The following is a 25,843-nucleotide window of genomic DNA, read 5'->3' as shown; positions in this document are numbered from 1 at the left end:
GAAGATACTGAAGCATAGAAAAATACCCCATTTGTGAGGGTGGGTGACGTTGCGATCATTCCTAACAGATCTATCAGTAGCCAAACGCATTTTGGAAAGACTGGTTCAGTTTATTTCTATGAATTCACTTGACATTTGTACCTCCTTGGCACTTAGTTCCTGGAAGGTCTGTCTTCCCTCCCCTTCTGCCCCTTCCCCTCTCTTTCTCCACAAGTTCATGTTCTCTACCCAGGTTTTTGCATAGGACTATACATAGATCCTAAGTAAAGGCCAGCTGCCCTGGCATGACTGAGACACTGGCCTCCACGAGATCCTTCTGCTGGGTCATGGACGAAGACCAGGGAAGTAGTTTCTGTTTCACAGTTTTCTAGCCGTGAATTCCTTCATGGACCAATAACAATTTGTTGACTAGACATGGGTCCAGCCCTCATTCCCTGGATCCTCAAACCATCTTGCATTTCTGAGAAATGGAGATGAGGGTGGACGACAGAGGATTCAAAGGCCAGCCTGTCTCCTCGGCAACAGTTGAACCTGGGTCTCCATGGAGGACCAGTACCTGCCCAACAGCTTTCAACTCGCCAGCGTCCTTCAGTAGCACGCTTTCCTGATTTTGGTGTCCCTCTGGGGTCAGGCTGCTGAGGGTGGGGGGACTTGGATGCCCTCCCTGCACCAGTGCAATAAAAAAAGCAGGCAAGTCTCTGTTGTAGCTGACCCCAGACCAGGGGCTGGAAGTATCTACAAGGTGTAAACAGTTAACCAGATCCTTCTGGAGTTCCAGAGGTCATCAAAGATACATACATTCTTAGCAAATGGCCAAGCCCTGAGCACTCTGTGAGATAATCTTAACCTAAATGATGAGCAGCAGTCCTGAAGAATTGTTTTAAGAAGATGGCTAGTGTTTAATAGGAGGGTTTTTACATCTTAAATATGTATGAAGCTGGGAAGTAAGAAATCTACCTGGCCTCTTTCTCTCCCCTACAGCACAGTCACACAAACTTACCTGGGGAGTATATATGTATTTCTGTGCTGATCTGATTAATAGCCGTCTCCCCCACTCAAATATAAGCCCCATGAGGGCAGAGGTGATAACTCCTTTTACTCACAGTGGTCCCCATAGCACCTAGCACATTGCTTAGCACATAGTAGATGTTCAATAAATATTCGTAATTAATATTAATGAGTTCACACAAACTTACCTGGGGAGTATATATGTATTTCTGTGCTGATCTGATTAATAGCCATCTCCCCCACTCAAATATAAGCCCCATGAGGGCAGAGGTGATAACGGCTTTTGCTCACAGTGGTCCCCATAGCACCTAGCACATTGCTTAGCACATAGTAGATGTTCAATAAATATTCGTAATTAATATTAATGAGTTCACAGAAATCATTCCTGTGCTGGTAGTAACTAGGAAGGGCGCAGAGAATAAACAGACTCCCTAAACAAGAAATAGCTGTGAATTTTTAAAGGATGAAAACGGAAAGAATAGGAGCATTCTTAAATATTTAAGTGTGGCTTTCTGAACCTGTGCTCCATATTGCTAATTACAAGAAGATTTGTGAAATATCAGGCATGCATTTGCACGGCCTGTAATGAGGAGGGAGAGTGATTATTAAAAATCAAACCACAGCAGATTTATGGCTGGATCAAAAGCGTTGTCCATTCTAAAGCCCAGGCCGGTTGGGAACAGGGTGTCCAGGAACTTATTGCCAGATGCATATTAAAAAGCGCTGCGGTGTTCGTTCCCGCACAGATCGTGGACGGCAAGCTGTGGTTCCAGCTGGACTGCGGCAGCGGCCCCGGAATCTTGGGCATCTCGGGCCGCGCTGTCAACGACGGGAGCTGGCACTCGGTCTTCCTGGAGCTCAACCGCAATTTCACGAGCCTGTCCCTGGACGACAGCTACGTGGAGCGGCGCAGGGCGCCCCTCTACTTCCAGACGCTGAGCACCGAGAGTACCATCTACTTCGGGGCCCTGGTGCAGGCGGATAACATCCGCAGCCTGACCGACACGCGGGTCACGCAGGTGCTGAGCGGCTTCCAGGGCTGCCTGGACTCCGTGGTGCTGAATAACAACGAACTGCCGCTGCAGAACAAGCGCAGCAGCTTCGCCGAGGTGGTGGGCCTGACCGAGCTGAAGCTGGGCTGCGTGCTCTACCCTGACGCCTGCGAGCGCAGCCCCTGCCAGCACGGAGGCAGCTGCGCCGGCCTGCCCTCCGGGGGTGAGTGCGCCTGCGCCCTGGGCACCCTGCCCCTGCCGGGCGGGGCTGGGGGGAGGTGGGGGGGGGTAGAGGGGGTGGGGGGGATGGGGGGCAGACCTGAAGGGGGACTCCGTCTCACAAGCATGACCAACCCAAGTGCTCTCCCAGAGAGGTGTATGCGCCCATAATGCTGGCCCAGCTTCTTAATCCTTCTTTAAGGAAGTCACAAAGCTTGACAATTACAGGAACGTCCAGTTTAGCCAATCCGTTTGCAGCATCCCACAGGCACAGTGAGCTGGCTGCCAGGAGCCCAGAAGATGCTGGCACGGCTGCCCCCTTCCCTGCCCACTCCACACCCTTCCAGGCCTCAGCAGCCTGGAGGAATAGGATCTCCTTTTAAGTATCTGCCCCTTTGGACAACTTGCAAGTCACTGCAGAACAATGGGTAACAGTCTGAGTTATGACGTCCATGCGCCATCCTTTCACAGGTAGCCATATAACTTTACTAGAAGCTAAAGGGTGTGTGGGGTGAACCCACCACCCCAGAAATAGAAGTATAGTGGACATGTTTTAGAGCATGCTTTTAAAACGTGTGTATTACAAATAAGTCTAGGGACAACTCTATGAACGATTAGAAAGTCAAGAATAAGGAGAGGGCAATTTACATGAAATATCAGGACAAACCAGTCATTGAGCGCAATGATACTTTACCCCTGTAAAATTCCCCCCAGAGATACATCATCAAGAAAAAAGAAAGAACAGGGTAGGCCAAAAAAGAGGGGAGGAGTGGTGTAGATTTATAGAGGGTTTCTATTGTTTGAGGGAAAAGCCAAGATTATTTAAGTGCTAGGAGTCTGACGATGAAAGCCTCCCTGACTTTACCCAGATGCAGGATCTGTGTTGATGTAAACTAGGTCAGGCGCTCTCCTGGTTGAAGGCTTTGCCACCTCAACAGCCTAAGTACTGATTCCACTTTAGCCCCTCTGCAGAGCCTCTCAGTGGGAGTGTGATTACCAAATTTAAACCTTCCTCACAAATCACTTATAGATTCTGCTGTGTGCATTACCATCTAATGTTCGTGAAGCCCAACTCCAAATGTAGAGTCGATTTTATTACTAGAATGTTATAAACTGCCCATGAAATGATGCAGTGCCAAAACACAGACAACAAAGTTACTTAGACTTGCATATGTTACTGCCACAATGAGGGCCAAGTGCCCTGGGGGGAAATTTCTGCTGTCTCGATTTAAGAAATCTATTTGCTGTTTTTACTGTCTCAGCAGTATATGTAAATAAAGGGTTGTTATGGTGCCATAATTCCTGAATGATGGGCAGTAACTATACTTCAGTGGTTCTATAAACCAGCCCATTATGACAAGTCACGGCCAGTTTTTCACCAGGCAAAACAATTCTGCTATTGTGACCCATCCACAATATATAAAAGGAGCATGTAATTAAATTTGGGTTGAAATAGAACACCACTCCATGTCAAATGCTGGGTACATAGCCACAAATTGTAACATACTTTTAACGATGGCAGGACGTTGTTTTTGCTGGCAAAGCTATGGGTTTCCACAATGGGTTAGCTTTAAAATAATAATAATCACTGTATTAAGGAAAAAGACTGAGGAATCTTGCTTTTTCTTCAGTGTACATTTTAATTTTTTAATTACCATGAAATCCCTGAGCTAAATATTCAGTGCAGGTATGTTCATTAAATGACTATGACCCACATCAGAAACAGCAGTTTTCCTCTATTTTTTTAATCTCATTTGGTTTAACCAAATTTCAGGACTGAGGACCCACCTGCCATATACTTTTTCACATGGTCTAAAGAACGTGCTTTCCCTCCCCAGGGACCCAACTTTACCCATGGGTTGCATCCTCTCTCAAACTCCTCTTTGTCCCCTCTTCCCCACTTTCCCCTGTGATTGCGCTTGGGATTGGGATTGGGATTGGGATTCTACGGGAGGTACTCTTTCTTCCAAGGGAGTAAAGCCTTTTATCAGCTCAAGTCTCTCCTTTGTACCAGGAGGCTAAAGTTTTCCTTAGACAAAGAAAGTGTCTTTCCTCACCTCCATCTATACAACTCCCTTCTCTCAAGCCTACTACCTGTTTAGTTGAGAGGACCCAGTGGTCCTTATTTCAGCAGCCCCCGGGTGTGGTCCAGATGGGGAAGTACTGTGCTCTCATGCACAGCAGTACTGAGCCCAGGGCCACCAAACTCCTGGCCACTCACCAGAAAATCCAGGAAGAGTGTTTCTGTTGCTTCCGTGGGGAATCAAAGGCACAGGAGCCTTTTTTTTTTTTTTTGGCTGCGTTGGGTCTTCATTGCTTTGTGCAGGCTTTCTCTAGTTGCGTCAAGTGAGGGCTACTCTTCGTTGCGATGCGCGGGCTTCTCATTGCGGTGGCTTCTCTTGTTGCGGAGCACTGGCTCTAGGCGCAAGGGCTTCAGTAGTTACAGCACGCAGGCTCAGTAATTGTGGCTCGTGGGCTCTAGGGCGCAGGCTCAGTAGTTGTGGTGCACAGGCTTCATTGCTCCGCGGCATGTGGGATCTTCCTGGACCAGGGATCAAGCCCGTGTCCCCTGCATTGGCAGGCAGATTCTTAACCACTGCACCACCAGGGGAGTCCAGGAGCCCTCTTCTGATGTGTGAGGAGGTACCTACCTGCTTCCTGGCTGTCAGGATTGGGGTTTTGGCTTCTAAGAAAAGAGAAGAGAGAATCCATTTTCTTGCCCCCATTATCAGAGGAATTCTTGCTAGGTCTCCGTATCCTGTCTGCAAATTCCCTAAATTGGTGCCAAATAGTAGGGAGGGATGGCAGGAGCAAGAAAAGGAAGAACCAACAATTTTCCCTTTACCTCATATCTATGAAAGTATTTAGCTAATTATGAGCTCATTTAAAATAAAGGAAAAGTCATCTTAGTTGTGAGTGATGGTTTAAAAAGAACAATAATACTGAGTCATTAATGAAAGAATATTCATGCCTGGAAGAATTCCCTCTGGCTACCAGGGTATCTAATCACAGGAAAAGAGTCTTGCTTCCCCAGATTGAAGGCTAGGATGCATGGAGTATTCAAATCGGAAATGTGAGCTGGAGAAAGTAGAGTGAGGTGCTTAAAATGACTCCATGTGCATGAGAATGTTGATAACACAAGTTAATGGTTTGAACATCTTACTGTTGTTGGAACCCTGAGTTCTGTGTTGCTCTAAAATTCCATGACACATATTTTAGCATAATCATTCTCTTGGCCCTTCAAGAATGCTGGGGTATTGGTCATTGGCTCTCCTGGTCACAGACTCCACTCTCTAATGGTGACAATCCTAGCACCAGGCCCTTGTTCCAGAGCATTCAGGGTTTTAAAAGCAGGCAACCCACAGCAAGAAGCAGATTTCTTTCAGAGAAGCAGGATTCTGCTCCAGCCACCTCCAAACCCAATCAAACCCTCGGCATAAGGGGCAAGGAAGCCGAGTCTGCTAGCTTGGAATGGCATGGTCAGCAGATTTGACCAGGGTTATCCCTCTGACTGTCCCAGGAGCAAGCCACGGGAACCCCAGGGGAGTCAAAGCCCAGAACTCTGACTTGTAATAAGAGGGTAAATATGACTCTGTAAATCAACCACAGAGGGAAGGCTCTCTCTCTTGGTAAAGCCTTAAAATTATATGTATTTCATAAACATGAACTGGAAATAGCAACCACCATGGAAAAGAAATGGCCTAGTCCCATCGTGACCCCTGCGTTTCCAGACCCAGTGGGTGGGCAACAGCCCAGTGAACACCCACGATCTGAAAAGGAGGCCCCAGTCCTTCATGCTTTATCCTGCTCAGCTCAAGCCCATGAACAGAAAGCCAAGTTGAGGCTAAACTATAATTTGGCGAAGCAAGGCAGCCACTGATGACTACCAGGCCAGAAATAGTCATTCAGATGGCTGTCATGAGACTGCAAGCTTAACTCTTAGAATGAGAAGTTGATAACTTTTTCGATGGTAGAGTTCCATTTGTTAGTTTGTCATTTTGTTACTATGTGCTCGGTACTGTGTTACCTGTGCTGTGACACAGTTCTCACCCCAGTATTCTGGATCGGTACGATTCTTTGCTGCCTTCAACCCCCATGTTTCAGATAAAGAAACAGGCCAGAGAGGTTAAGTAACCAGCCCAACATCACACAGTTAGTAAAGTGAGGAAGCAGGATGTGATCCAGGTTTGTGGAACTCCTCCCCGCCCCGCCCAGCCCCTCAGCCTATGCTCTTAACCCTTGTTACTCAAAGTGTGTTCCAGGGACCAGCAGCAGCCGTATCACCAGAAATGTTAAAAATGCAGCATCTCAGAATGAATCAGAATCTGTACTTTAACAATATCCCTAGGTGATATGCTGATTTCTCTCTCTGTCTCTGAACTGCCCTGAAACCCAAAAAAGAAATGAGTTCTTTTCTGTTTTCGTGTGCTGTATATAGTGGTTCTCAAACTCCAAGGTGCCTCTGCACCATCTGAGGACCTGATTAAAACAAGACCTTGTTCTAGAAAAGTCTCTTGGCTGTTAAGGGAAAAGGAGAATCTATTGACTTGCCTCTGTCATCCGCTGTCCACATCCAAGGAACCTTCTGCGAGGTCACTGAGTTGTGTTTGCAAGTTCCTGAACTTACCACCAAAAAAAATTTCTCAATGAAAACTGTGGAGGAAGAAAAAGACCCAAACCTACGAATCAGAATCTCAGAATCTGCAAGAGTGTAATTTGGGCATCTCTGTTTTTAACAAGCCTCCAAGATAGTTCTATGCAATTCTGAGTTGGAGAACCATTGACATTTGGGAATCCCAGTAAACTCAGTATTTGCCAGAATGTGAATCAGTGAATTCCAGGAGACACAGGACATTCAGAAATTGAATGTCAGATGCACAGCCTGCATTTTTAATAATTGATTTAGTGTAAAGATTGAACTTTGTTCCCCAGACAGTCAGAAGTTTGGGGTCACCTGAGCCCCCTTTCAAAGATAGAAGTAATAGTGGATACCTACTCCCTCCAAGCAAGGTGCATAAAACAACAAGTTCCCAAATTTTGTTAATAGTTGGGCATAGAAGCATCTTCAGCTACAGAGTGACCTGTGCTGCTTTGAGTAGCACATCATTTTGCTGAGTATTTTGGGCCCCTAACTTGTAAGTGTCTAGATTAATTCAGTCTATCAGACTTTAATCAAGTGCCTGATTTGTGTCGAGCTCTGTGTTAAATTCTCTGTGTTGCTGTCTCTGTGACTAGTGGATCCACTTATGTGGCCTCCCTCCCTTCACAACTGGCTTAAGGGAATTAGACAGGTTCCCTGTATGTGCTCAGCCCACTGGCCCACTGAGCACAGGGGCACAGAGAAGGGAAAAGCCAGGCTCCCAGATGATATACTATGGACAAATTTGACTGGGCTTTACAGCTTAAGGGGAAAAAGTTTTTTTTTCTGGGTGACTCTTTCTAAAGACTGAGGTAATTTTTTTTTGGTACTTTAGAAAAGCCTCATGGTAATAGCGTTAATAATATAATATTGATATTAATAGAAAAACTCAAAACCCTAAAGCAGCCAGGTTAGGTGCAGACACAAAAGAACATGCCAGAAGGTGAAAATTTACTTTGTGCTTAATGTTAACCCATTAAATGTTTCCAGGTCCTCAAGGAAAGTATTGGAGGTTCAGCCCAATATACAATATGTGAAATGTGAGCCAGCTTTCCTAGGGGAAGGTAGAGGTCTCGCCTGCAAAGGTTTTCATCTTACAAGGTCTAAAGGTATTGCATGGACCCTGCCTGGTGAAAGAGGAAAGTCAGAGTGACTACAAGTTGAGAGGGTGAAGTAATGACAGAGGCCATAGTCCTCAGCTAAGCTTACTCCACCTAGGATTAACATCTCACGTGATAATGTGGCCACCAGTTTTCTCAGACTCATTGAGATTCACGTAGACTAGAAGTTTCAGTACTTCCCAATATTCAGCCTAAAAGTCAGAGTGAAAAAACTCCCATGGCTTTCTTTTGTTTGGTTTATGAGCAACCCAGAAATGAAGCTGATTTCAGAATTCATAGTAATTACGGTAATTACAACAATAAAGCACCTAATGTTTGTGGGCTGCATTGTGGTTGATGAATCCAGAAACCTTATTATCCCCTACGAAGTGGGTATTAGTGAGGCTTAATGATCAGATAAAAACAGGGAGGTCCCTAGAGGTCAGGCGGCTCGGCCACGATCACACCCAGCTGGTGAGGAACAGCCAGAACTTAGACACGTACCCACCACATCACAGCTGCCTCCCCAGATTGTAAAGTTCCTGGAGTGTCTAAACGCAGTCATGATTCAGCAAGCATAGTGGTTGACGCTGACTTCAGATCCCAAGTGCTAGTCACGCATCTGGCATTATTTCCACCTTTGTGCGGAAGGTAGATGTTTCCTTATCAAGGCAGCCAAACCGGATCAGAATGATGTTCACCTACCCCAGGTGACCAGGGCCAAAGGTGGACGCCATTACTTGGAGGAATCAGGTCGGAACATGACTTAACTAAGTCAAAGGAGTAAGATAGGAATTATCTTGATGATTTGCCTGCACAACCCAAATTCACTCTATAATTGCTCAAACCATTTTATTTTTGCATTTAATAGGTTTTGAGATGTTCTTCTTTGAGCAAGGAAAGGAGGGGGCATTTTAAGTTCGTCTGGGTGCAGATTTCAAAACCATCTGTATCGGCTGTAACTAGAAGGATTGTAAACAAGAGCACAGCTTTGAGACAAGGCTTTAAAATACACTTCTCGCTGTGGCATATGTATACAATGGAATATTACTCAGCCATCAAAAGAAACGAAATTGAGTTACTTGTAGTGAGGTGGATGGACCTAGAGTCTGTCATACAGAGTGAAGTAAGTCAGAAAGAGAAAAACAAATACCATACAGTAACACATATATATGGAATCTAAAAAAAAAAAAAGGTTCTGAAGAACCTAGGGGCAGGACAGGAATAAAGATGCAGACATGGAGAATGGACTTGAGGACACGGGGAGGGGGAAGGGTAAGCTGGGACGAAGTGAGAGAGTGGCATGGACGTATATACACTACCAAATGTAAACTAGATAGCTAGTGGGAAGCAGCCGCATGGTACAGGGAGATCAGCTCGGTGCTTTGTGACCACCTAGAGGGGTGCGATAGGGAGGGTGGGAGGGAGACGCAAGAGGGAGGAGATGTGGGGATATATGTATACGTATAGCTGATTCACTTTGTTATAAAGCAGAAACTAACACGGCATTGCAAAGCAGTTATACTCCAATAAAAATGTTAAAAATTTTTTTAAATAAAATAAAATACACTTTTCATTTCACAAGGATTTGAGAGGAGAGAAGCTATGGCATTGTTTGTTCTTAATATGTATTTCAGTGCTAGTGTAACAGTTATCTTTTTTAAATCTGGAAACTGGTATGAAGTAGCATCTGCCACTTACTGACTGTGTAACTTTGGGCAAAGAATCTTATGTAAGCCTCAGTTCCCCTTTTGTAAAATAATAGTACTTTCAGCAGAGGGTTGTTGTCAAGTATTAAGTGAGATAATGCATGGAAAGTTCTTAGCATTTTTCCTAGCACATAATAAGCTGTTGTTCTTGGTGATAGTTATTTGACATTCTCCCCCAACCCAAGACAAAAAATCTACTCTTTTTAATAAGACTTTGAGATTATCCACTGAATTTTATTTTTCTTTTACATTCACAAAAGTGTTAAAATATTATTTGTGATCAAATAATGCCTGGCTATCTTTGGGAATTCTGTTCCCTCTACTTGTGTTTTATATCAACATATGGTGATGCTTTGGGAGAGCAGAAGCTTTATTATGCTATTATCTTTATTATTTGATGATTATTTGGCTCCCAGAAGGATGTCTGATGCTGTCCATCTCACTGCATCTCATTGGCTCCCCGGAGAGTTGTGGGGAGTAACTACAAGCCCCTCCTGATTCCTAGTAAGTTGTGAGTTCTGGCTTACTGACCAGTTCCAATGCCAATACGGTCTTGTAGAAAGATTTGAGAATCTGAAAGCCTGGATTCAAGTTCAAACTCATCATTTACTAGCTATACATACTTGAACTAAGCCACTATTCTCTCCAACACCCCCAGGGATGTTAATGGGGCCTCTTATTTTTCTTTCATGGGATTATTGTGATCCTTCATAGAATGACAAAGTGATTTTAGACATTATATCACTTAATATCATTATGGCAGACTCGTTGACATTTTAAAAATTATTAATAATAAGGCCCAGGCCAGGATAATGAGATCATAAATAATGCTTCGTTAGAACAGGTTAATTTTATCAACAAGCCTCTTTCACAAAGGCTAAATAGCAAATATAACTTTTCTTTCATTAAAAAAAAAATCTGACCACTTTTTAAAATCCAATTGCTTTTCCCTTTCATCATGTTGACATAAAAATCCCTCCAAATTTAAAGTTTTTTCTTGCTTTTAGGCAAGATTTCTTCAAAAGGGTCTCCGCCTCCCTTGTCCCATGGGTTTGACATCATGAGAACAGATTCTAGAAAGTTTGCTTCTCTTTTTAATAAACAGAGAAATCCAGATAGAGAGTGTAATGAAGTATGATTGTTAAACTTACAATTCAGGATAATACTGAACAACTCAGGACTCTGGAGCCAGACTACAGGGGTTCAAGTCTACAGTAGTTTCATGACTGCAAACAAGGAATCGACTTCTCTGTACCCTGGTTTCCTCATCTATAAAATTGGAATAATAATAGTACCTCTATCGTAGGCTTGTTTTAAGATTTAAATGAGTTAATACATGTAAAGTGCTTAGAACTGTTCTTGGTCCATAATAAATGTCACTAAGTGTTAGCTACCATCACCATCATCTTCTTCAAAATGGACAGCTAGTTTTCTCAGAGGTAGAACAGGGCTTCTCCCTCATGCAAGGTTTGCAGTGCTCTCTGTGCTCGTCGATGGTGTTTTTCTGTCTTTGTATCCCCAGTCCCTATTTCAGGAGTGTGCTGGAAAACCAACTCTCTAAAAACAAAAGCCCTGATCTGCAGTGTTTGCTGATTTCTGTGGTGTAAATATTCCCAGCCTGGCTGGCGTCGGGCTACCAGTGGTTTAATAACTGTCTGCCAAATTCCTGAATACTTAAAAGTCAGTACCCTCAACCCTAGATGAGCCAGCTCTAGCCCACCACTGCCGATGGCTTAGACACTCAGTGAATGGCTTAATCAGTCAGGCTGGCGTCTGCATCAAGTAGCACTAGCTATCCCAGAAGATAATGAAAATGACAAAATGCAGAAGGAAATGTGTGAGAGTAAAATAGTGCATTAGAGGGGGTGCCTCATTTTAAATTCTGATTTTCCAAGGCACAGAGACACCCAATCAAAGTAATCAAACCCATGACCCTCGTTAGAATCCAGTTTCCATGATAGTGATTCCAATGTCCCTTATTTCCAGACAGTTCCTCCTTGCCCCTCCCTGGCCCCCCGACTACTGCTGCTATGGTTTTATTTGAGAAAAGGCCAGGGCTTGTCATATAGGAGCTGGAGAGGGAGGAGTTGTACCTGAGCTGACCCACCTTGCCTTAGGTTCCCCCTCCTGACTGCCCTCCCTCCTCATCACTGCCCTGCTTTGCAGATTCCCATACTGTGGTTGTTCCGCCCCCTCCCTTTAGTCTTAAAAGGAATTGAATTCATCCTCACAAGTCACTCTCCCTCTAAATGGCATGCCATCCTCACCAAAGACTAGCCAGGTGACATAAGGAAGCATTTTTCCCAGTTCCAACTGCTTTCAGCAATCCCCACTTCCATTTAGGTGAGCAACTTGCCAAATTGGAAAAAAAATTACCCCAAGTCAGCAGCATAATCTGAAGCAAGCAGACCTCAGACTATTGCATCCTGCCCATAGACTTCAGGCCGCCCGTCTCTGGACACAGTTTGAATCAACAGTGGTCTTTCCTTATACATTAGTTCCCTGGTGTTTCATTGGTGTTGCATTCAAGAGTATTATGTCTCTCTCTCAGAGCCTCAACCTCTGGCCCTCTGGGTTCTTAGTGCCAGGGAGGCTGGAGCTACCCAGTTCCTTCCTCTTAGGAATGTAAAGATTTCTCTCTTGCCTCTTCCACTTGCCTCCTGAAGATGAGTCCTTCTCTCTCCAAACCTATGAACACCCACACACAGTCATAATGTCCTCCTGTATGTGAGAGTTTTCTGGAGTGTGGATTCAGTAAAACGTCCATGAGAGCACGCTGTATTTCAATCTATAGATTATTAGCTATCTTATACCTATAGAGATCAATCTACAATATCCCAGCATCAGCCACTGACCACTTGGGGAGCAGAGGTTAGCCCAAGAGCCCTTCAAATAAGAGTGAGGATGGTTATTTGCAAACCAAAGTAAATATGATGTGCTCGTTGGATGCTGAGACCCACAAATACCCTTCCTCTACTACCACCCACTCCCCCAAACATTAGAAACCAGGCCTTTACCCTCCCTCTGGGCAGGTGATAGAGCCATTAACGTGGAAATTAACCAACCTTGACCAACCCAAGGGTACTGACACAGTATTGTTGTTGACAAGCCCCACTGATGTGCTTAGAGCTTCCTATCAGATTTCGATTTCTAGCTTTCTTCAACCCCACTCTTCAATATGAGCTGATAAGCCAGGATTACCAGACAAAGGAAATCCTCTCATGCGGAAGATATGGACTGTATTAAGGTTCTCCAGAGAAACAGAAACAATATGATAGATAGACGGATAGATAGATGATTGATGGAAAGATAGATAGATAGATTATAGATAGGTAGGCAGAGAGAGAGAGATAGACTGATTGATTGATTGATTTTTAAGAAATTTGCTCACAGGATTGTGGGGCTGGCAAGTCTGAAATTTATAGGGCAGGACAGCAGGCTGGAAATTCATGAAGAGTAGATTTTTCAGTCTTTACTTTGAAATCCTCGTAGCTGGAAATTCAGCCAAGATTTCTGTGTTGCAGTCTTGAGGCAGAATTCCTTCTTCTTAAGGCCTTCTTTTGAATGGATAAAATCCACCCACGTTATGTAGGGTAATCTGCTTCACTTAAAGTCAACTGATTGTAAACGTTAATCACATTCACAAATACCCTCACAGCAACATCTAGACTAGTGTTTGACCAATAACTGGGCACCATAGCCTCATCAGCTTGATACATAAAATCTACCTTCACAGAGACCAAATCACAGAAACAGAGAAAAGCAACTTGAAAGAAACTATTTATGACAACATAAATGAAAATCTCAATAAAAGTTTCAGAAGATGAGAAACTCTCTCGGGAAAGTAAAGCAAAAGCCCACAGAGGTGTAACATGAGAGAGAAAGATAAAATTAAAGAAAGATCCAAATGATCTAAGATCCAAACCCTAAAACTTCCATCAAAACAGAATAGAGAAAACAAAGGAAATCATCAATGCAATAAAGAAAATTTCCCAAAGTTTCACAATTTCCAGATTGTGAGAGCCCAGTACTGGTTCAAGTTAAGTGTACATCATTGTGAAAGCTCAGAAAATTGTTGGGGACAGGAGAAGCGCCTCCAAACTGTTAGCGACAAAAAGAAACTAGGTCACACACAAACTTCAGGAACCAAAACAACTTTGGATTTCTCAAAAGTAACATAGAGGGAATTGCTTAGAATTCCATACGTAACTTAATTATCAAAGAAGTGTAAGGGTGGAGTAAAAACATGTGCAAGGTCTCACAACATTGACTTCTTATAAACCCCTTCTCAGGAAGCTACTGTAGAATGAGTTCTAATGAAATGGGTGTGGTACCTACGATAAACTCCTACGTGGAGACATCCTGCCTTTTACAGTAGCAGCCTGGTGGGGAAAGCATCTTCCGCCCCAACCTCGTTTCTGTTCTTGGGATCTGTTCCCTGGGTGTCGCTTACCATTCTCAGTAGCATTCACGTATGTGATTAATTAGGTGAATTTTTGTGGGTTAGCACAAGCTCCAAACCATTACTTGGCATTTTTGTGGCAAGATGGGTTCCAAGTTCAAAATAACCAATTTGCTAATCATCTCGGGAATTTGGGCCCTGCCTAAGATTTGATTCAGAGGAATTAGGAGGCCACATGTGGCCGAGTCCGTGCATTCTGAGCATTACCAGTGGCATCCATGGCTCATGAGCTCCTCTGTTTCTCCAGGTTATCAGTGTACCTGTCTCTCCCAGTTCACCGGGAGAAACTGTGAATCGGAGATCACAGCCTGCTTCCCAAACCCCTGCCGGAATGGAGGCTCCTGTGACCCCATAGGAAACACTTTCATCTGCAATTGCAAAGCTGGGCTCACTGGAGTCACGTAAGTGAGATTGTGCAATTAGTCTTTCTCTACGCTGCTTCTTGTTGCTAAGAAAACCAAACAGTAAAAAACTAACTGGGATTGGGACTTCCCTGGTGGCCCAGCGGTTAAGACTCCACGTTCCCAATGCAGGGGGCCCGGGTTCAATCCCTGGTCAGGGAACTAGATCCTGCATGCCACAACTAAAAAAGATCCCGCACGCTGCAACTAAAGACACCGCACCGGCGATGAAGATCCCGCGTGCCGCAACTAAGACCCGGCACAGCCAAATAAATAAATATTTAAAAAAAAAACAAACAAAAACTAACTGGCATAAAATATTCACCACTAATAGGATGGGCAAAGGGTTAATATCTGAATATAAAGCGTGCTTACAAATGACTAAAATGTTATCAGGGATTATCTCTGGGTAGTGGGGTTATGGGTTAATTATATTTTTACTTTATACTTCTCTATATTTTCAAAAATTTATACAATTACTATGTGTTCTGTAATCAGGAAAACAATTCTTTTAAAGAAAGTCTTCTCTGACCCCTAATATTTCCAGTATAGCTCTGAGGCAGATATACTATCCATTTCCCCAGAACTCATAAACTGGACTCTACTTTCTAGCGTTTTATGATCATTCTGAGAAACTGAAAACTTACGTTTCCTTTGCAAATCTTTTTTCCCCCAAGGAGGAGGGAAATTAAAGTGTGAGCCGAATGGAAAGGGAATGTTTTAAGTTCTTAGTAAAACACCGCTTTCAACCATCCTTGATGGCTTTAGAAGTATATATATATATATATGTAATCTCAAGCAAAGTGGTATTCTAATTACAGATCAGTCTTATGTATTCATTAAAGTAAATCTCCCGAGGACTTTACCAGGAAATACTTGGCTGACTTTGAATTGTTGGATGTAATTTAAAGTAATAAAGCTGCATTTATTTTTAAATACTGTATGATTCTGACTAATTTCCAGCTGACCTGGCCTCAATCTGTTCAAATTAGGGACACTTGACTACATTTTAAAAGGTGGATTACCAAAGATATAAGTGATCGGGCCTTTTAAAATGAACATATCAGAACAACTGGGGAAGTAGAGGACAGGGAAGAGAAAAGATCTATGTTCTTAAACAGTGTTAAACTAAGAAATTGTAAGACTTACATGTTTGCCTTATAATTATACTCAAAACAAGTCATGGATTGCTTTAAAGAGAATAAAATAGATTTATTTTTCATTAGAATGCTTTAATCATTTTTCCTGATAATCTGCGTTAGCATTAGCCTTTAACATAAGCATAGAGTCCAGAAGATACGATGCTATGTAGCCCTCCACCCACTGCCTACATACGCCCTATTACCCCTGCTTCCCAGAGAGACCAAAAATGACTGTATCTATTAGAGAGAAATGTCAGAACCAAAAACTTTCTCCTCCCTGGAAACTCTATATAGGGTATCTAGCTTCACAGCTCTTTAAGTGTAGCTCTACAATCCCCAAAGCTCTGAGAACTAAAAGGACTGAGGATAAATTCGTGGCAAACGAATTTGGTGGCAAAATCAACCAAACCCATTCTGAGGCTACTTCTAGTCTTCATTTCCCTCATGTATTGTGAATATCCATATGTTTTACTGTAGAAACACTGGCCTATTTGATTATGGGTCCTATGTCAGCACCAGTGCCTGGGATGGGGTGGGTATTCCACATAATATGAAAGATACGTACTGTATGTCATTTCTAAAATTGCAAAATTTTACGTTCTGAGATGCACCTGGCCCTGAACATTTGGAGACCAGTACGTCTTCAACAGCATCTGTGGTTTCTTTTTCTCCTCCTTCTCTTCTCTCCCATGGCAGCCGTTTCCTTCCTCCGACCCGGTAGGGTCAGAATATGGGAGAGATTGCATTGGGAGAAATCCCTTAATGCATGATGATCCCCGGGGTCTATGGTGGGCGCATAAATGCTCACCCACCTCCCATATACACTGCATCCCATCATTTTTGTCTTGCTTCAGGTACCCTTTAGGTGCTTTTTTATCTTTTAAAGATGTCGGTTTAAAAAGGAACGTCCGCAGGTCCTGACGTTTGAGAGGGGGCTTTTGTGTGTTCTGTCGCGAAGGTGCGAGGAGGACGTCAACGAGTGCGAGCGGGAGGCGTGTGAGAACGGCGGCGCCTGCGTGAACGTGTTTGGCTCCTTCCTCTGCAACTGCACACCAGGCTACGTGGGGCAGTACTGCGGCCTGCGGCCCGTCGTGGTACCCAACATCCAGGCCGGCCACTCGTACGTGGGGAAGGAGGAGCTCATCGGCATCGCCGTGGTCCTCTTCGTCATCTTCGTCCTCCTCGTCCTCTTCATCGTCTTCCGCAAGAAGGTCTTCCGCAAGAACTACTCCCGCAACAACATCACCCTGGTGCAGGACCCTGCCACGGCCGCCCTGCTCAACAAGAGCAACGGCATTCCGTTCCGGAACCTGCGGGGCGGCGGGGACAGCCGCAACGTCTACCAGGAGGTGGGGCCCCCGCAGGTCCCCGTGCGCCCCATGGCCTACACCCCGTGCTTCCAGAGCGACTCCAGGAGCAACCTGGACAAGATCGTGGACGGGCTGGGCGGCGAGCACCAGGAGATGACTACATTTCACCCCGAGTCACCGCGCATCCTGACGGCCAGGAGGGGTGTGGTCGTGTGCAGTGTGGCCCCCAACCTCCCCGCCGTGTCCCCCTGCCGTTCTGACTGCGATTCCATCCGGAAGAATGGCTGGGAGGCCGGAACTGAAAGTGAGTCGGAAGTAGCAATGCATCATTATTTCTTCCGCTCGTGTTTACCGGAAGGAAATTCGGGAAGGGAGAGCGCCCCAGAGGCACAGAGCTCTCAGTAGGACATGTTCTGACCCTAAATGTTCACACCAACCCCAAAATATTGCCCTGGTTCTTATCCCCGTTTACAGATGGGGAAAATGAGCCTCAGAGAACATACATAAGGTGCCCAAAGTCACACAGCTAGTAAGAGGAAGCTGGTACTCCAATACAGGGCTGCCAGCCTCGAAAACCCATGCTCGTCGTCTTTTTTTTTTTTTTTAATTAAAAAAAACTTTTTATTTTATATTGGCATATATTTGATTAACAATGTTGTGTTCGTTTCAGGTGTACAGCAAAGTGATTCAGTTATACATATACATGTATCTATTTTTTTCAAATTCTTTTCCCATTTAGGTAGAACCCATGCTCTTCTCACAATAGCACACCATTGGCAATAAAACAAGCAGCGTAGCCACTTACGTGATATACAGGAAGTGTGCTATGGAAGGTCAGAAGAGAGTATTTCTAGTCTTAGGGTGAAGGATTGAGGGGAGCAGAGGGACATTTGGGTTGGACCATGGTGGATCAAAGGTCCAGGAAAAGGAGGGCGTTACACCACATAGAGGCACCCACACGATCAGAAGAAAAGCAAGTCCTTCTGTTTGGCTGGAATGCAGGGTCCTGGAAACAAGAAGGTGAACCAGAAGCAGGAAAAGTGGTCCAGGTAGATGCTAGATCCCTCTCCTTTTGGCTTCATACAGCAGAATTCTAGGCAAAGGGAAGACCCACAAGTGCAAAGGCCCTGGGGTGGGAAAGACTTTAGTATATTGAAGAGCATAGACAAGGTCAATGTAGTTGAAGCTTGGTGAGCAGTGGGGAGAGTGGATACATTTTAACAGCAACACTAATGCAGTTTTGAATCAGGTAAGTAGCTTGATCTAATTTGCATTTTTAAAAGATGGCTCTGACTGATCCATGGAGAAGAGGCTAAATAGGACCAAAGAGGGAAGGGAGCAGAGAGACCATTTAGTTGTCCTCTATGAACATCTGGGGAGAGGTGGTGATTGTTTTCTCTGTCCTAACATCAGTCAGAATGAAACTAAGGCAAGCTCCGTTGTATCCTATGACTTTTCATCAGGCCTAATGGCTTTATATTCGAGCAGCAGTGACACCCTGGGTAGCAGGAGTTTCCAAAGGCTAGGATTACAGTACTATGATGTATGTCGGGGTAAAGGGGGAGGGGGGAGGCTGGCTTCAAATGGAGCTAGAAACCACATGCACCCAAGGAGATACAGGGCATCTCCATGAAGGATGGGGGCATTCCTACTGGTGTCTTTAAGCATGAGTAAGATTGGAGTAGGAAACTATTGGAGAGGGCCTAATGGGAAGAGGAAGCAGCTCAGTTAGTGCAGGGGACACGTGAGGGGTTACCTGAGGGTGTCCGGCTCTGTTGTTTAGGAGGAAGGCAGCCAGAGGTGAAAGTTTGGACACCGACTACATGCAAAATGATTGAATCTCTGAGAGTGTGAGCTCACCGAGGGAGCAGGAACAGAGAGACGATGGTCAATCTGGGCCTCAGAAAGAATCTTGGAGATGCCTGCATGTGGGAGGTGGGCAGGGAGTTGGGGCCAGGAAGGGAAACAAACACATGTCAACAAAAAGAGAGCAAGGAAAGCGGAAAGGGCAGCCAAGCAGAAGCCAAGACTACCAATAAGGTCAGCAGGGTTGAGCACCGTAAAACCATCAAGGAAGACACAGTCTTAAAAAAATACTGCACTTGACACCTAGAAGTTTCTTAGTGATCTCAAGAATGTCCCAATGAGTCCTCAAGACAGAGTTCAGCATGCAAGGGTTAAGGACGAAGAGATTTGGTGAGAAAACAGAGGCAGCAGATGAACATGAGAAACCACCACTGCCGTGTGCTGGGTCGTCTCCTTAAATCCCCACAGCTGCCCCACATGGGTGCCAACTGGAGGAGTGGATAAGTGAAATGACTTGCCTTAGAGCGGTAACTAGGAAAGGGAGGGATGAGGATTGGCATCTGGTGCATCAGGGTCCAAAGCCTGTGCTTCTACCCAGACCGCTCTGGGGAGCTTTACCAGGGAGGAGGGAGAGGGACAAGAGAGGGAGAGGGTCTCCTGATGATGGAGGACAGCCTCTATTCTAGTACCACTCCAGCTATGCTCTCTGCTGACTCCACCTTTGAGTAGAAACACTTATACTTCAAGTCCTTCCCCTTGGAATTTAACCATAAATATATTCCCACTCGAATTATTGGTAGAGTTAGACTTTACTGCAGCCTTGCCAATCCCCTGGTTAGTAGAAAGCCTCCTTTTATTTAGCAATGAAGATTTTGAATAAATGGAAGAGTGGAGAAAGGAGTTTTGTGCACAGCACTATACTCACCAGGGTGGATCATTTGCCATTTCCTTCCTTGGGTTCAGGGCTAAGCCTGGTGCCCACCTTGTGCTTTTCCAAGGCACATGTTTTCTGCCACGTGGCTGTTGGAAGGTGAATATCTCCCTGGCATCTCTGTCCAATTGTATCGGTTGCTTATCCAACTCATTGTTTTGCTGTGGCTTCACCCTCTGATGGCAGATGCAGAGCTGCAGCGCCTGCACGCTTTGTGGAAGAAACAGCGATTTCTCTAGTCATGAAGAAGGACAACTGTTCCCTTAATCACGAGTCCCCGTCTCTTCATACCGTCACATTCCGTGATGATTTGAAGCTTTTCCTGGTGATCAGTTCCCTCCACCCACTTCGTAATGTGACAGCTTTATTTCCAGAATCCACCTCAGGCCAAAACTCACGTGTCCCCCCGAAGTACTGTTGAGCTTTTATCGACTACATTTCCCCCTTTGTTAAGCAAGGCAGAGCTAGCTGGCGAGACAGTCTCTGGGCGACTCATTCATTTTTCACTTGACAACTTCAAGATATGGGTTGTTTTTATCGCTTCTTTTAGTCCATCAAATAAGAAAGTAGCCCTGTAGTGTGTGTGTGTGTGTGTGTGTGTGTGTGTGTGTGTGTGTGTGTGTGTGTGTGTGTGTGTGCAGGCTCTCTTTGTATGGCAAAGAAGGAGGAAGTGTGTCACTAAGAGCACATCCACACCGCTGACTGCTGTCCTCCGGAGTGCCGAATGCTGTCATTCCCAAAAATGATGTGGTGCTGCCCTCTGGAAGGCAAAACTGAGAACTCCACTCGCTCCCCAGAGAGAGCAGTTCGGATAAGTTTAACGGCATTCTTGCCTGTAAAATATTTATACCCCTATTTTAAAAGTCATCTCATTTCACCTGGTGTTGACACCACATCAGTTCATGTAAATGACCTAAATTAACTCTGAATGGCAAAGAGCAACCCGGCCCCTTCATCCTAGCTTCCCTCTTCACTTAGTCGCTTCCCTTTGAGGATGGAACAGCGACTTTCGGCTGTCAGCTATCTGGAAGCTCATTTACCACAGGTTAAGGGTTTCGAATCCATAATGTAAATTTCTTGATTGACAGACCTTTGCCCCCGATGGTACAATCAATTTTCTATTGTGCACTAAATTATTTTCTCTAAGCAAATGAAAGTGCCCCAAGAAGTGAACCCTGGCAGGGGACAGGGCTGGAAATATGCACAAGGTAACCAGTGTCATTTCTGCTTTCTCTCTGGCTGTCCGCGAAGACAAAGGGGTTGATGACCCAGGAGAAGTGACCTGCTTTGCAGGCAGTAATAAAGGCAGCAACTCAGAAGTTCAGTCCCTGAGCTCCTTCCAATCGGATTCTGGTGACGACAATGGTAAGAAGTCATGGGATTTGTTCCCCCCGGTGGGCTCTGTTTCCTGTGCTGGCGATCACTGGTTGAGAGGAAGGTGTTGGGACCCATTTTGTTTCCTGGCCCGAGCGTGGGCTTTTGCTCAGGCTCACAGCTTTCGCTGGGCTCCACTGTTGCGTGTCGGCTGAAAAAGCAAGCGCTCATTGAGCCGCAGCTGGGAGCAGGTGCAGAAGCAGAGGAGGTTCCCCCAGACCTCCAGTAATGCGTCCTCTTTGACTTGGTTCATGATGGAACTACCTCATCCCAAAGGATGCTCTCTAGCAAAGTGTGATTCGTTTCCTTTTTTATTCTAGCTCATGATGATCTCTTCACTATCCATCCAACCTCCCCATCGTTAGAAATTAGTTCAGAGGCAAGACCTCCTTCCCGTAGAACCTCCTTCCCAAAGAGGTGGTATCTTCATTCAGTTGAGTCCCCCTTAGAATCATTTGAGGTCATGGGCCTTTGGAGAATCTTATCTTAGATACGATGGATCAGCTCCTTAGAAAAATGCACATACACCCAAAATGTTGCATTCAATTCCATGTGCTTCATGAACCTCACTGACACTCCAAAGCTGCAGCCTCTACCTCTTGTGAACCCATGTTTATGGAGAGGGCATTAATGCAGAAGACTGGGTTTTCTGAGCTTGAGGAACCAGCTTTGGAGGATGGGTTGGTCTCCCCAGGGCAGGGAAAGGGTGCAGAAATGCTCCTAAAGCAGTGAGAGTTTACCACATGGTGGTGAACAAAGAATAATTTCAAATAGTCCTTGACAGTGACAGGCAGGCTTACCTTAGTCTATACCTTATGCTATTTTCCCATTTATCGACAATTGGCAAAATTGAATATTTATAATTTATGTAATCATTCACCCCATAAACCCTTGCTGAGTTTCTCCTGAATGTTGAATCCTGTGCCGGGCATTTTGTACCCTGAAGAACAAAATGAAAAAGACATAGTCTTTGCCAACCACCACCCGCCCCCGGCCCGCCCCAGGTAAAGATAGGAACAAGGGAGCCCCAAGGCCATAGAAGCAGTCACGGAAGTAAAATAGTCTACTTTCCCCATCACCACCCCCAAATCTCTTCCACCTCCATCCCAAATCCCTGGCACTCCTGAGAGGTGCGGAAACCTCAGTGTATCTGACCACTGGGGTGACAAACCATGTAACAGTGGATTTCTTCTGAGCAATCTCAGAAGGTCAGAGGCAGACCTCCAGATTTCTTTGCCTTGGTGTTTACTCCCTTCCTCATCCCCAGCCAGAAGAAAAGTTGTCGCTGGTTTGCATTTTATGTAGAAGCAGCCAAGAACGTAGTGTTTCCAAACTCCAGGCAGCAGCTCCAGCGATGATGCCTGGTTGACTATTCTCGCAGGCTCTTCTTCATCACACCCTTGGGCTTTCAGGCTTAGCATTCTAGGTTGGTCCTGACTAAAGCAGGCTTCCTAAAGTGCCTGATCACCTCTCCAGAAGCTACTGGTATCAGGTGCTAAGGCAACCCATATGAGCACAGAAATCTCCTTCCCAGTTTCTGACTATTTCAGAGGCCAAATGCTGACTCCCATCTACACTCTACGGGTGGGATCTGGGCCTCGGGTCGTTCTAGGCTATCGGTGGCATCATGTGAGTGTGAAACCATCAGTGCTGCAAAGGTTATCCCTCATCACTGGCATTTGGCTCGGAGCAGCATGGCTGACCAGCAAGTAATTATCCCTGGGAATAGTGAGATCTTCCTTGGAGCCTTTGGGAGTCACTAATGAGAAATTAGCATAAGCTTATGGCCTTTGCCTTCCTAGATTGATTTCACTGGGCCACGAGGTGTGAATTTATGACCCAGCAATTCCTGCAGATCATGCCTTTCAGGAGGACTGGCCCCGGATTTGCTGCTGTTTCCCTTCCTCCAAGAAGCCAGGGGGATGAAAGTGTCCACTGGAGTCCAATGGATGGACTATGGGAAGCTTTGGGTGTTTGCATGCTGTGCCTTTGTTGTTACCATTGTTGTTGTTAAGACAAGTGAATGTATGTTTAAAATACATAACTAACCTGAAGCTGTCCTTCTCCTCCCTCCTGTCTTCTTTTCCTGGCCACAAGCATCCATAGTGACTGTCATTCAGCTTGTCAACAATGTAGTTGACACTATAGAGAATGAAGGTATTTACTGTTTTCTTCCATAGCATTTCTTTGTGCAGAGTTAACCTTTTGGAAATATCACTTCCTTGTTACTTTGAACTAGGGGTGATTTTTTTTTTTTTTTTATCGAAGTATAGTATAGTACAATGTTATATAAGTTTCACGTGTACAACATAGCGATTCACAATATTTGAAGGTTATACTCCATTTATAGTTATTGTAAAATATCGTCTATATTTCCTGTGCTGTACAATATATCTTTGTAGCTTATTTATTTTATGAACTAGAGGTGATTTTAATCAGTTGGCAACAGAGGGGGCGGTAGAGGTGGTTTCAAATGAGACACTGAATGTCTCTCTCTGGATTGGAGTGAATTTTACAATTTTGAAAAAAAATCCAGTTCATAATTATTTTAATATGTGAGGTACTCTTTTTATAAAATCCCTTCCGAGAGAAGAGTACCCACTTAATTGAAATCCAGATTAATACTAAATTCATTCTTACATTCAACATGTATTGATTGAGCACCTACTGTGAGCTGAGGATATTTAAGAAATCATTCAAAACTACAATATTATGGGAATTGATTTCAATCAGGTAACTTTTATTAGTGATTTAATACTATTAGGGCCTGGTACAGATGTGATTTATCTTTTCGTTTCGCAAATAACAACAAGGAGAAATAGGAACATTTTTTTACGCCATCTAAAATGTTCTATTGTACCTTCTTCACATGACTTGGACTGTCAGTTTTACTTCTCACTTTGTATTTGAACAGTGTCTGTCACGGATCAAGGACAGAACTACAACCGAGGTGATTCTGCCATGCCCCCAGCATAACGTGTTACTTACGCGTTTGGAATTGCTGAGTTTGTTCTTACCCTGTCACTCTCCTTCCATCTTTTCTGAGTTTCTTTGATCTGAATTTTGCATGTTCCAGGTGTCTTGTGTGCTTGGTACTGGAGGTGAAAGCCCCCAGCCCAGCATCCTCCCTCCCCCAGCCTCTCCCCTGCTCCAGGAAGTCATCCGTTTGCACGCACATCTCCCTGCCTCCTGTGGTCCACAGGACGGCTGATGCATCTCCCTCTTCGAGCATGCTGCCAGCCTGGATGTGCACTTAGCCTATGGCTAGGAAGAGGAGAGAGGGTTCTAGAACTGTTGTTTGCTCGGCATGCCCTCGCTGGCCATCGCTTCCGGCATGGCTGAGTGGGAGACGCTGCAGCAGCCAGGTGTCATCCTCAGAGATGCCATTGCCTTGTACTTCCCGGGCCAGAGCATGGCTGGTCCTGAGAGACCCTTGTGAAAAGCATGCGGGTGACCCTGGCTTCTTAGGGTCTCCTGGATGTTAAGAATTGCATGTCAGGTTCCTTGCCTGCTCCTTTCTGAGCCCTGACTCCAGCTCCATTCTGGAGGAAACTCACTGACACGGCTTCTCTCTCACAGCCTATCACTGGGACACCTCAGACTGGATGCCGGGGGCCCGCCTGTCGGACATAGAAGAGGTACCCAACTACGAGAACCAGGAGGGAGGCTCCGCGCACCAGGGCAGCACGCGGGAGCTGGAGAGCGATTACTACCTGGGCGGCTATGACATCGACAGCGAGTACCCACCCCCCCACGAAGAGGAGTTCTTGAGTCAGGACCAGCTGCCCCCACCCCTGCCAGAGGACTTCCCAGACCAGTACGAGGCCCTGCCGCCCTCCCAGCCGGTCTCACTGGCCAGCACGCTGAGCCCAGACTGCAGGAGAAGGCCCCAGTTCCATCCCAGCCAGTACCTCCCTCCCCACCCCTTGCCCAACGAAACGGATTTGGTGGGCCCTCCCGCCGCCTGTGAATTCAGTACTTTTGCCGTGAGCATGAACCAGGGCACAGAGCCAGCAGCGGGCCCAGCAGACAGTGTGTCTCTCTCCTTGCACAATTCCAGAGGCACCTCGTCCTCGGATGTGTCAGCCAGCTGCGGCTTCGACGACTCCGAAGTAGCCATGAGTGACTATGAGAGCGTCGGGGAGCTCAGCCTCGCCAGCCTTCACATTCCCTTTATGGAGACCCAGCACCAGACCCAAGTGTAGAGGATGCGCTCGGGTGATGCGCGCGGTTTATTACAGAAACGCGGAGGTAGACTGGCCGGGCTCCCATCTCCACGAAGGGTCCTGCGTTGAGCGAGCGGGAAATGCGGTCTTTTCTGCTGGGAACTTCTTCGCGAGCCATACTGTCACAAGCAAGCTCGACTCTAGTTGGCTGAAAAGGAAAGGTTCAGAAATTGTTTCTGAGAGGTGACCCATCACCCTGGCAGTGCGTCCCTGCGCTCATGACCGACAAGACGCACCTAGTTTTTAAAGGGGAAAACAATTTCACCCATCGTTATACGGTCCACCTGTATGGCTTTGTGCAGTACTGTGCCCTGGAAAGTGTTACAGCATCGGTCCTTGCAGTATTAATAACTGGCAACAAGCCAAGGGGCATTGCTGCATGTAATTTTGAGCCAATGGGAAGGGGGGAATGAAAACAGTAGCTATGATGGTTGGAAAAGTTAGTCTCTTAGGCAAAAGAAAAGAGGAATAAATATTATTAAACAAATAAGAAAATGGGATGAAGGCTTTCAAATCAACTCTCT

General features: G+C 45.4%; 1 protein-coding gene across 2 annotated transcripts in view; it reads left to right on the top strand.

Annotated features, from left to right (window-relative positions):
- FAT3 (FAT atypical cadherin 3) overlaps positions 1-25,298 on the top strand; it is a 559,291-nt gene extending 533,993 nt beyond the window's left edge. The window contains exons 21-27 of one of the 2 annotated variants that reach the window (XM_068555274.1): positions 1,755-2,223; positions 14,377-14,530; positions 16,631-17,286; positions 20,971-21,084; positions 23,191-23,250; positions 24,008-24,043; positions 24,673-25,298. In XM_068555274.1, the coding sequence (XP_068411375.1) occupies positions 1,755-2,223; positions 14,377-14,530; positions 16,631-17,286; positions 20,971-21,084; positions 23,191-23,250; positions 24,008-24,043; positions 24,673-25,298 (2,115 nt within the window). The remainder of the gene's footprint in view (positions 1-1,754; positions 2,224-14,376; positions 14,531-16,630; positions 17,287-20,970; positions 21,085-23,190; positions 23,251-24,007; positions 24,044-24,672) is intronic. The other variant, XM_068555275.1, reaches the window with a different exon arrangement.
- The last annotated feature ends 545 nt before the right edge of the window (positions 25,299-25,843 follow it).

The sequence above is a fragment of the Eschrichtius robustus genome, chromosome 11 (assembly GCF_028021215.1).
Source record: "Eschrichtius robustus isolate mEscRob2 chromosome 11, mEscRob2.pri, whole genome shotgun sequence".
NCBI lineage: Eukaryota > Metazoa > Chordata > Mammalia > Artiodactyla > Eschrichtiidae > Eschrichtius > Eschrichtius robustus.
This window is presented reverse-complemented; position numbering and strand designations above follow the sequence as displayed.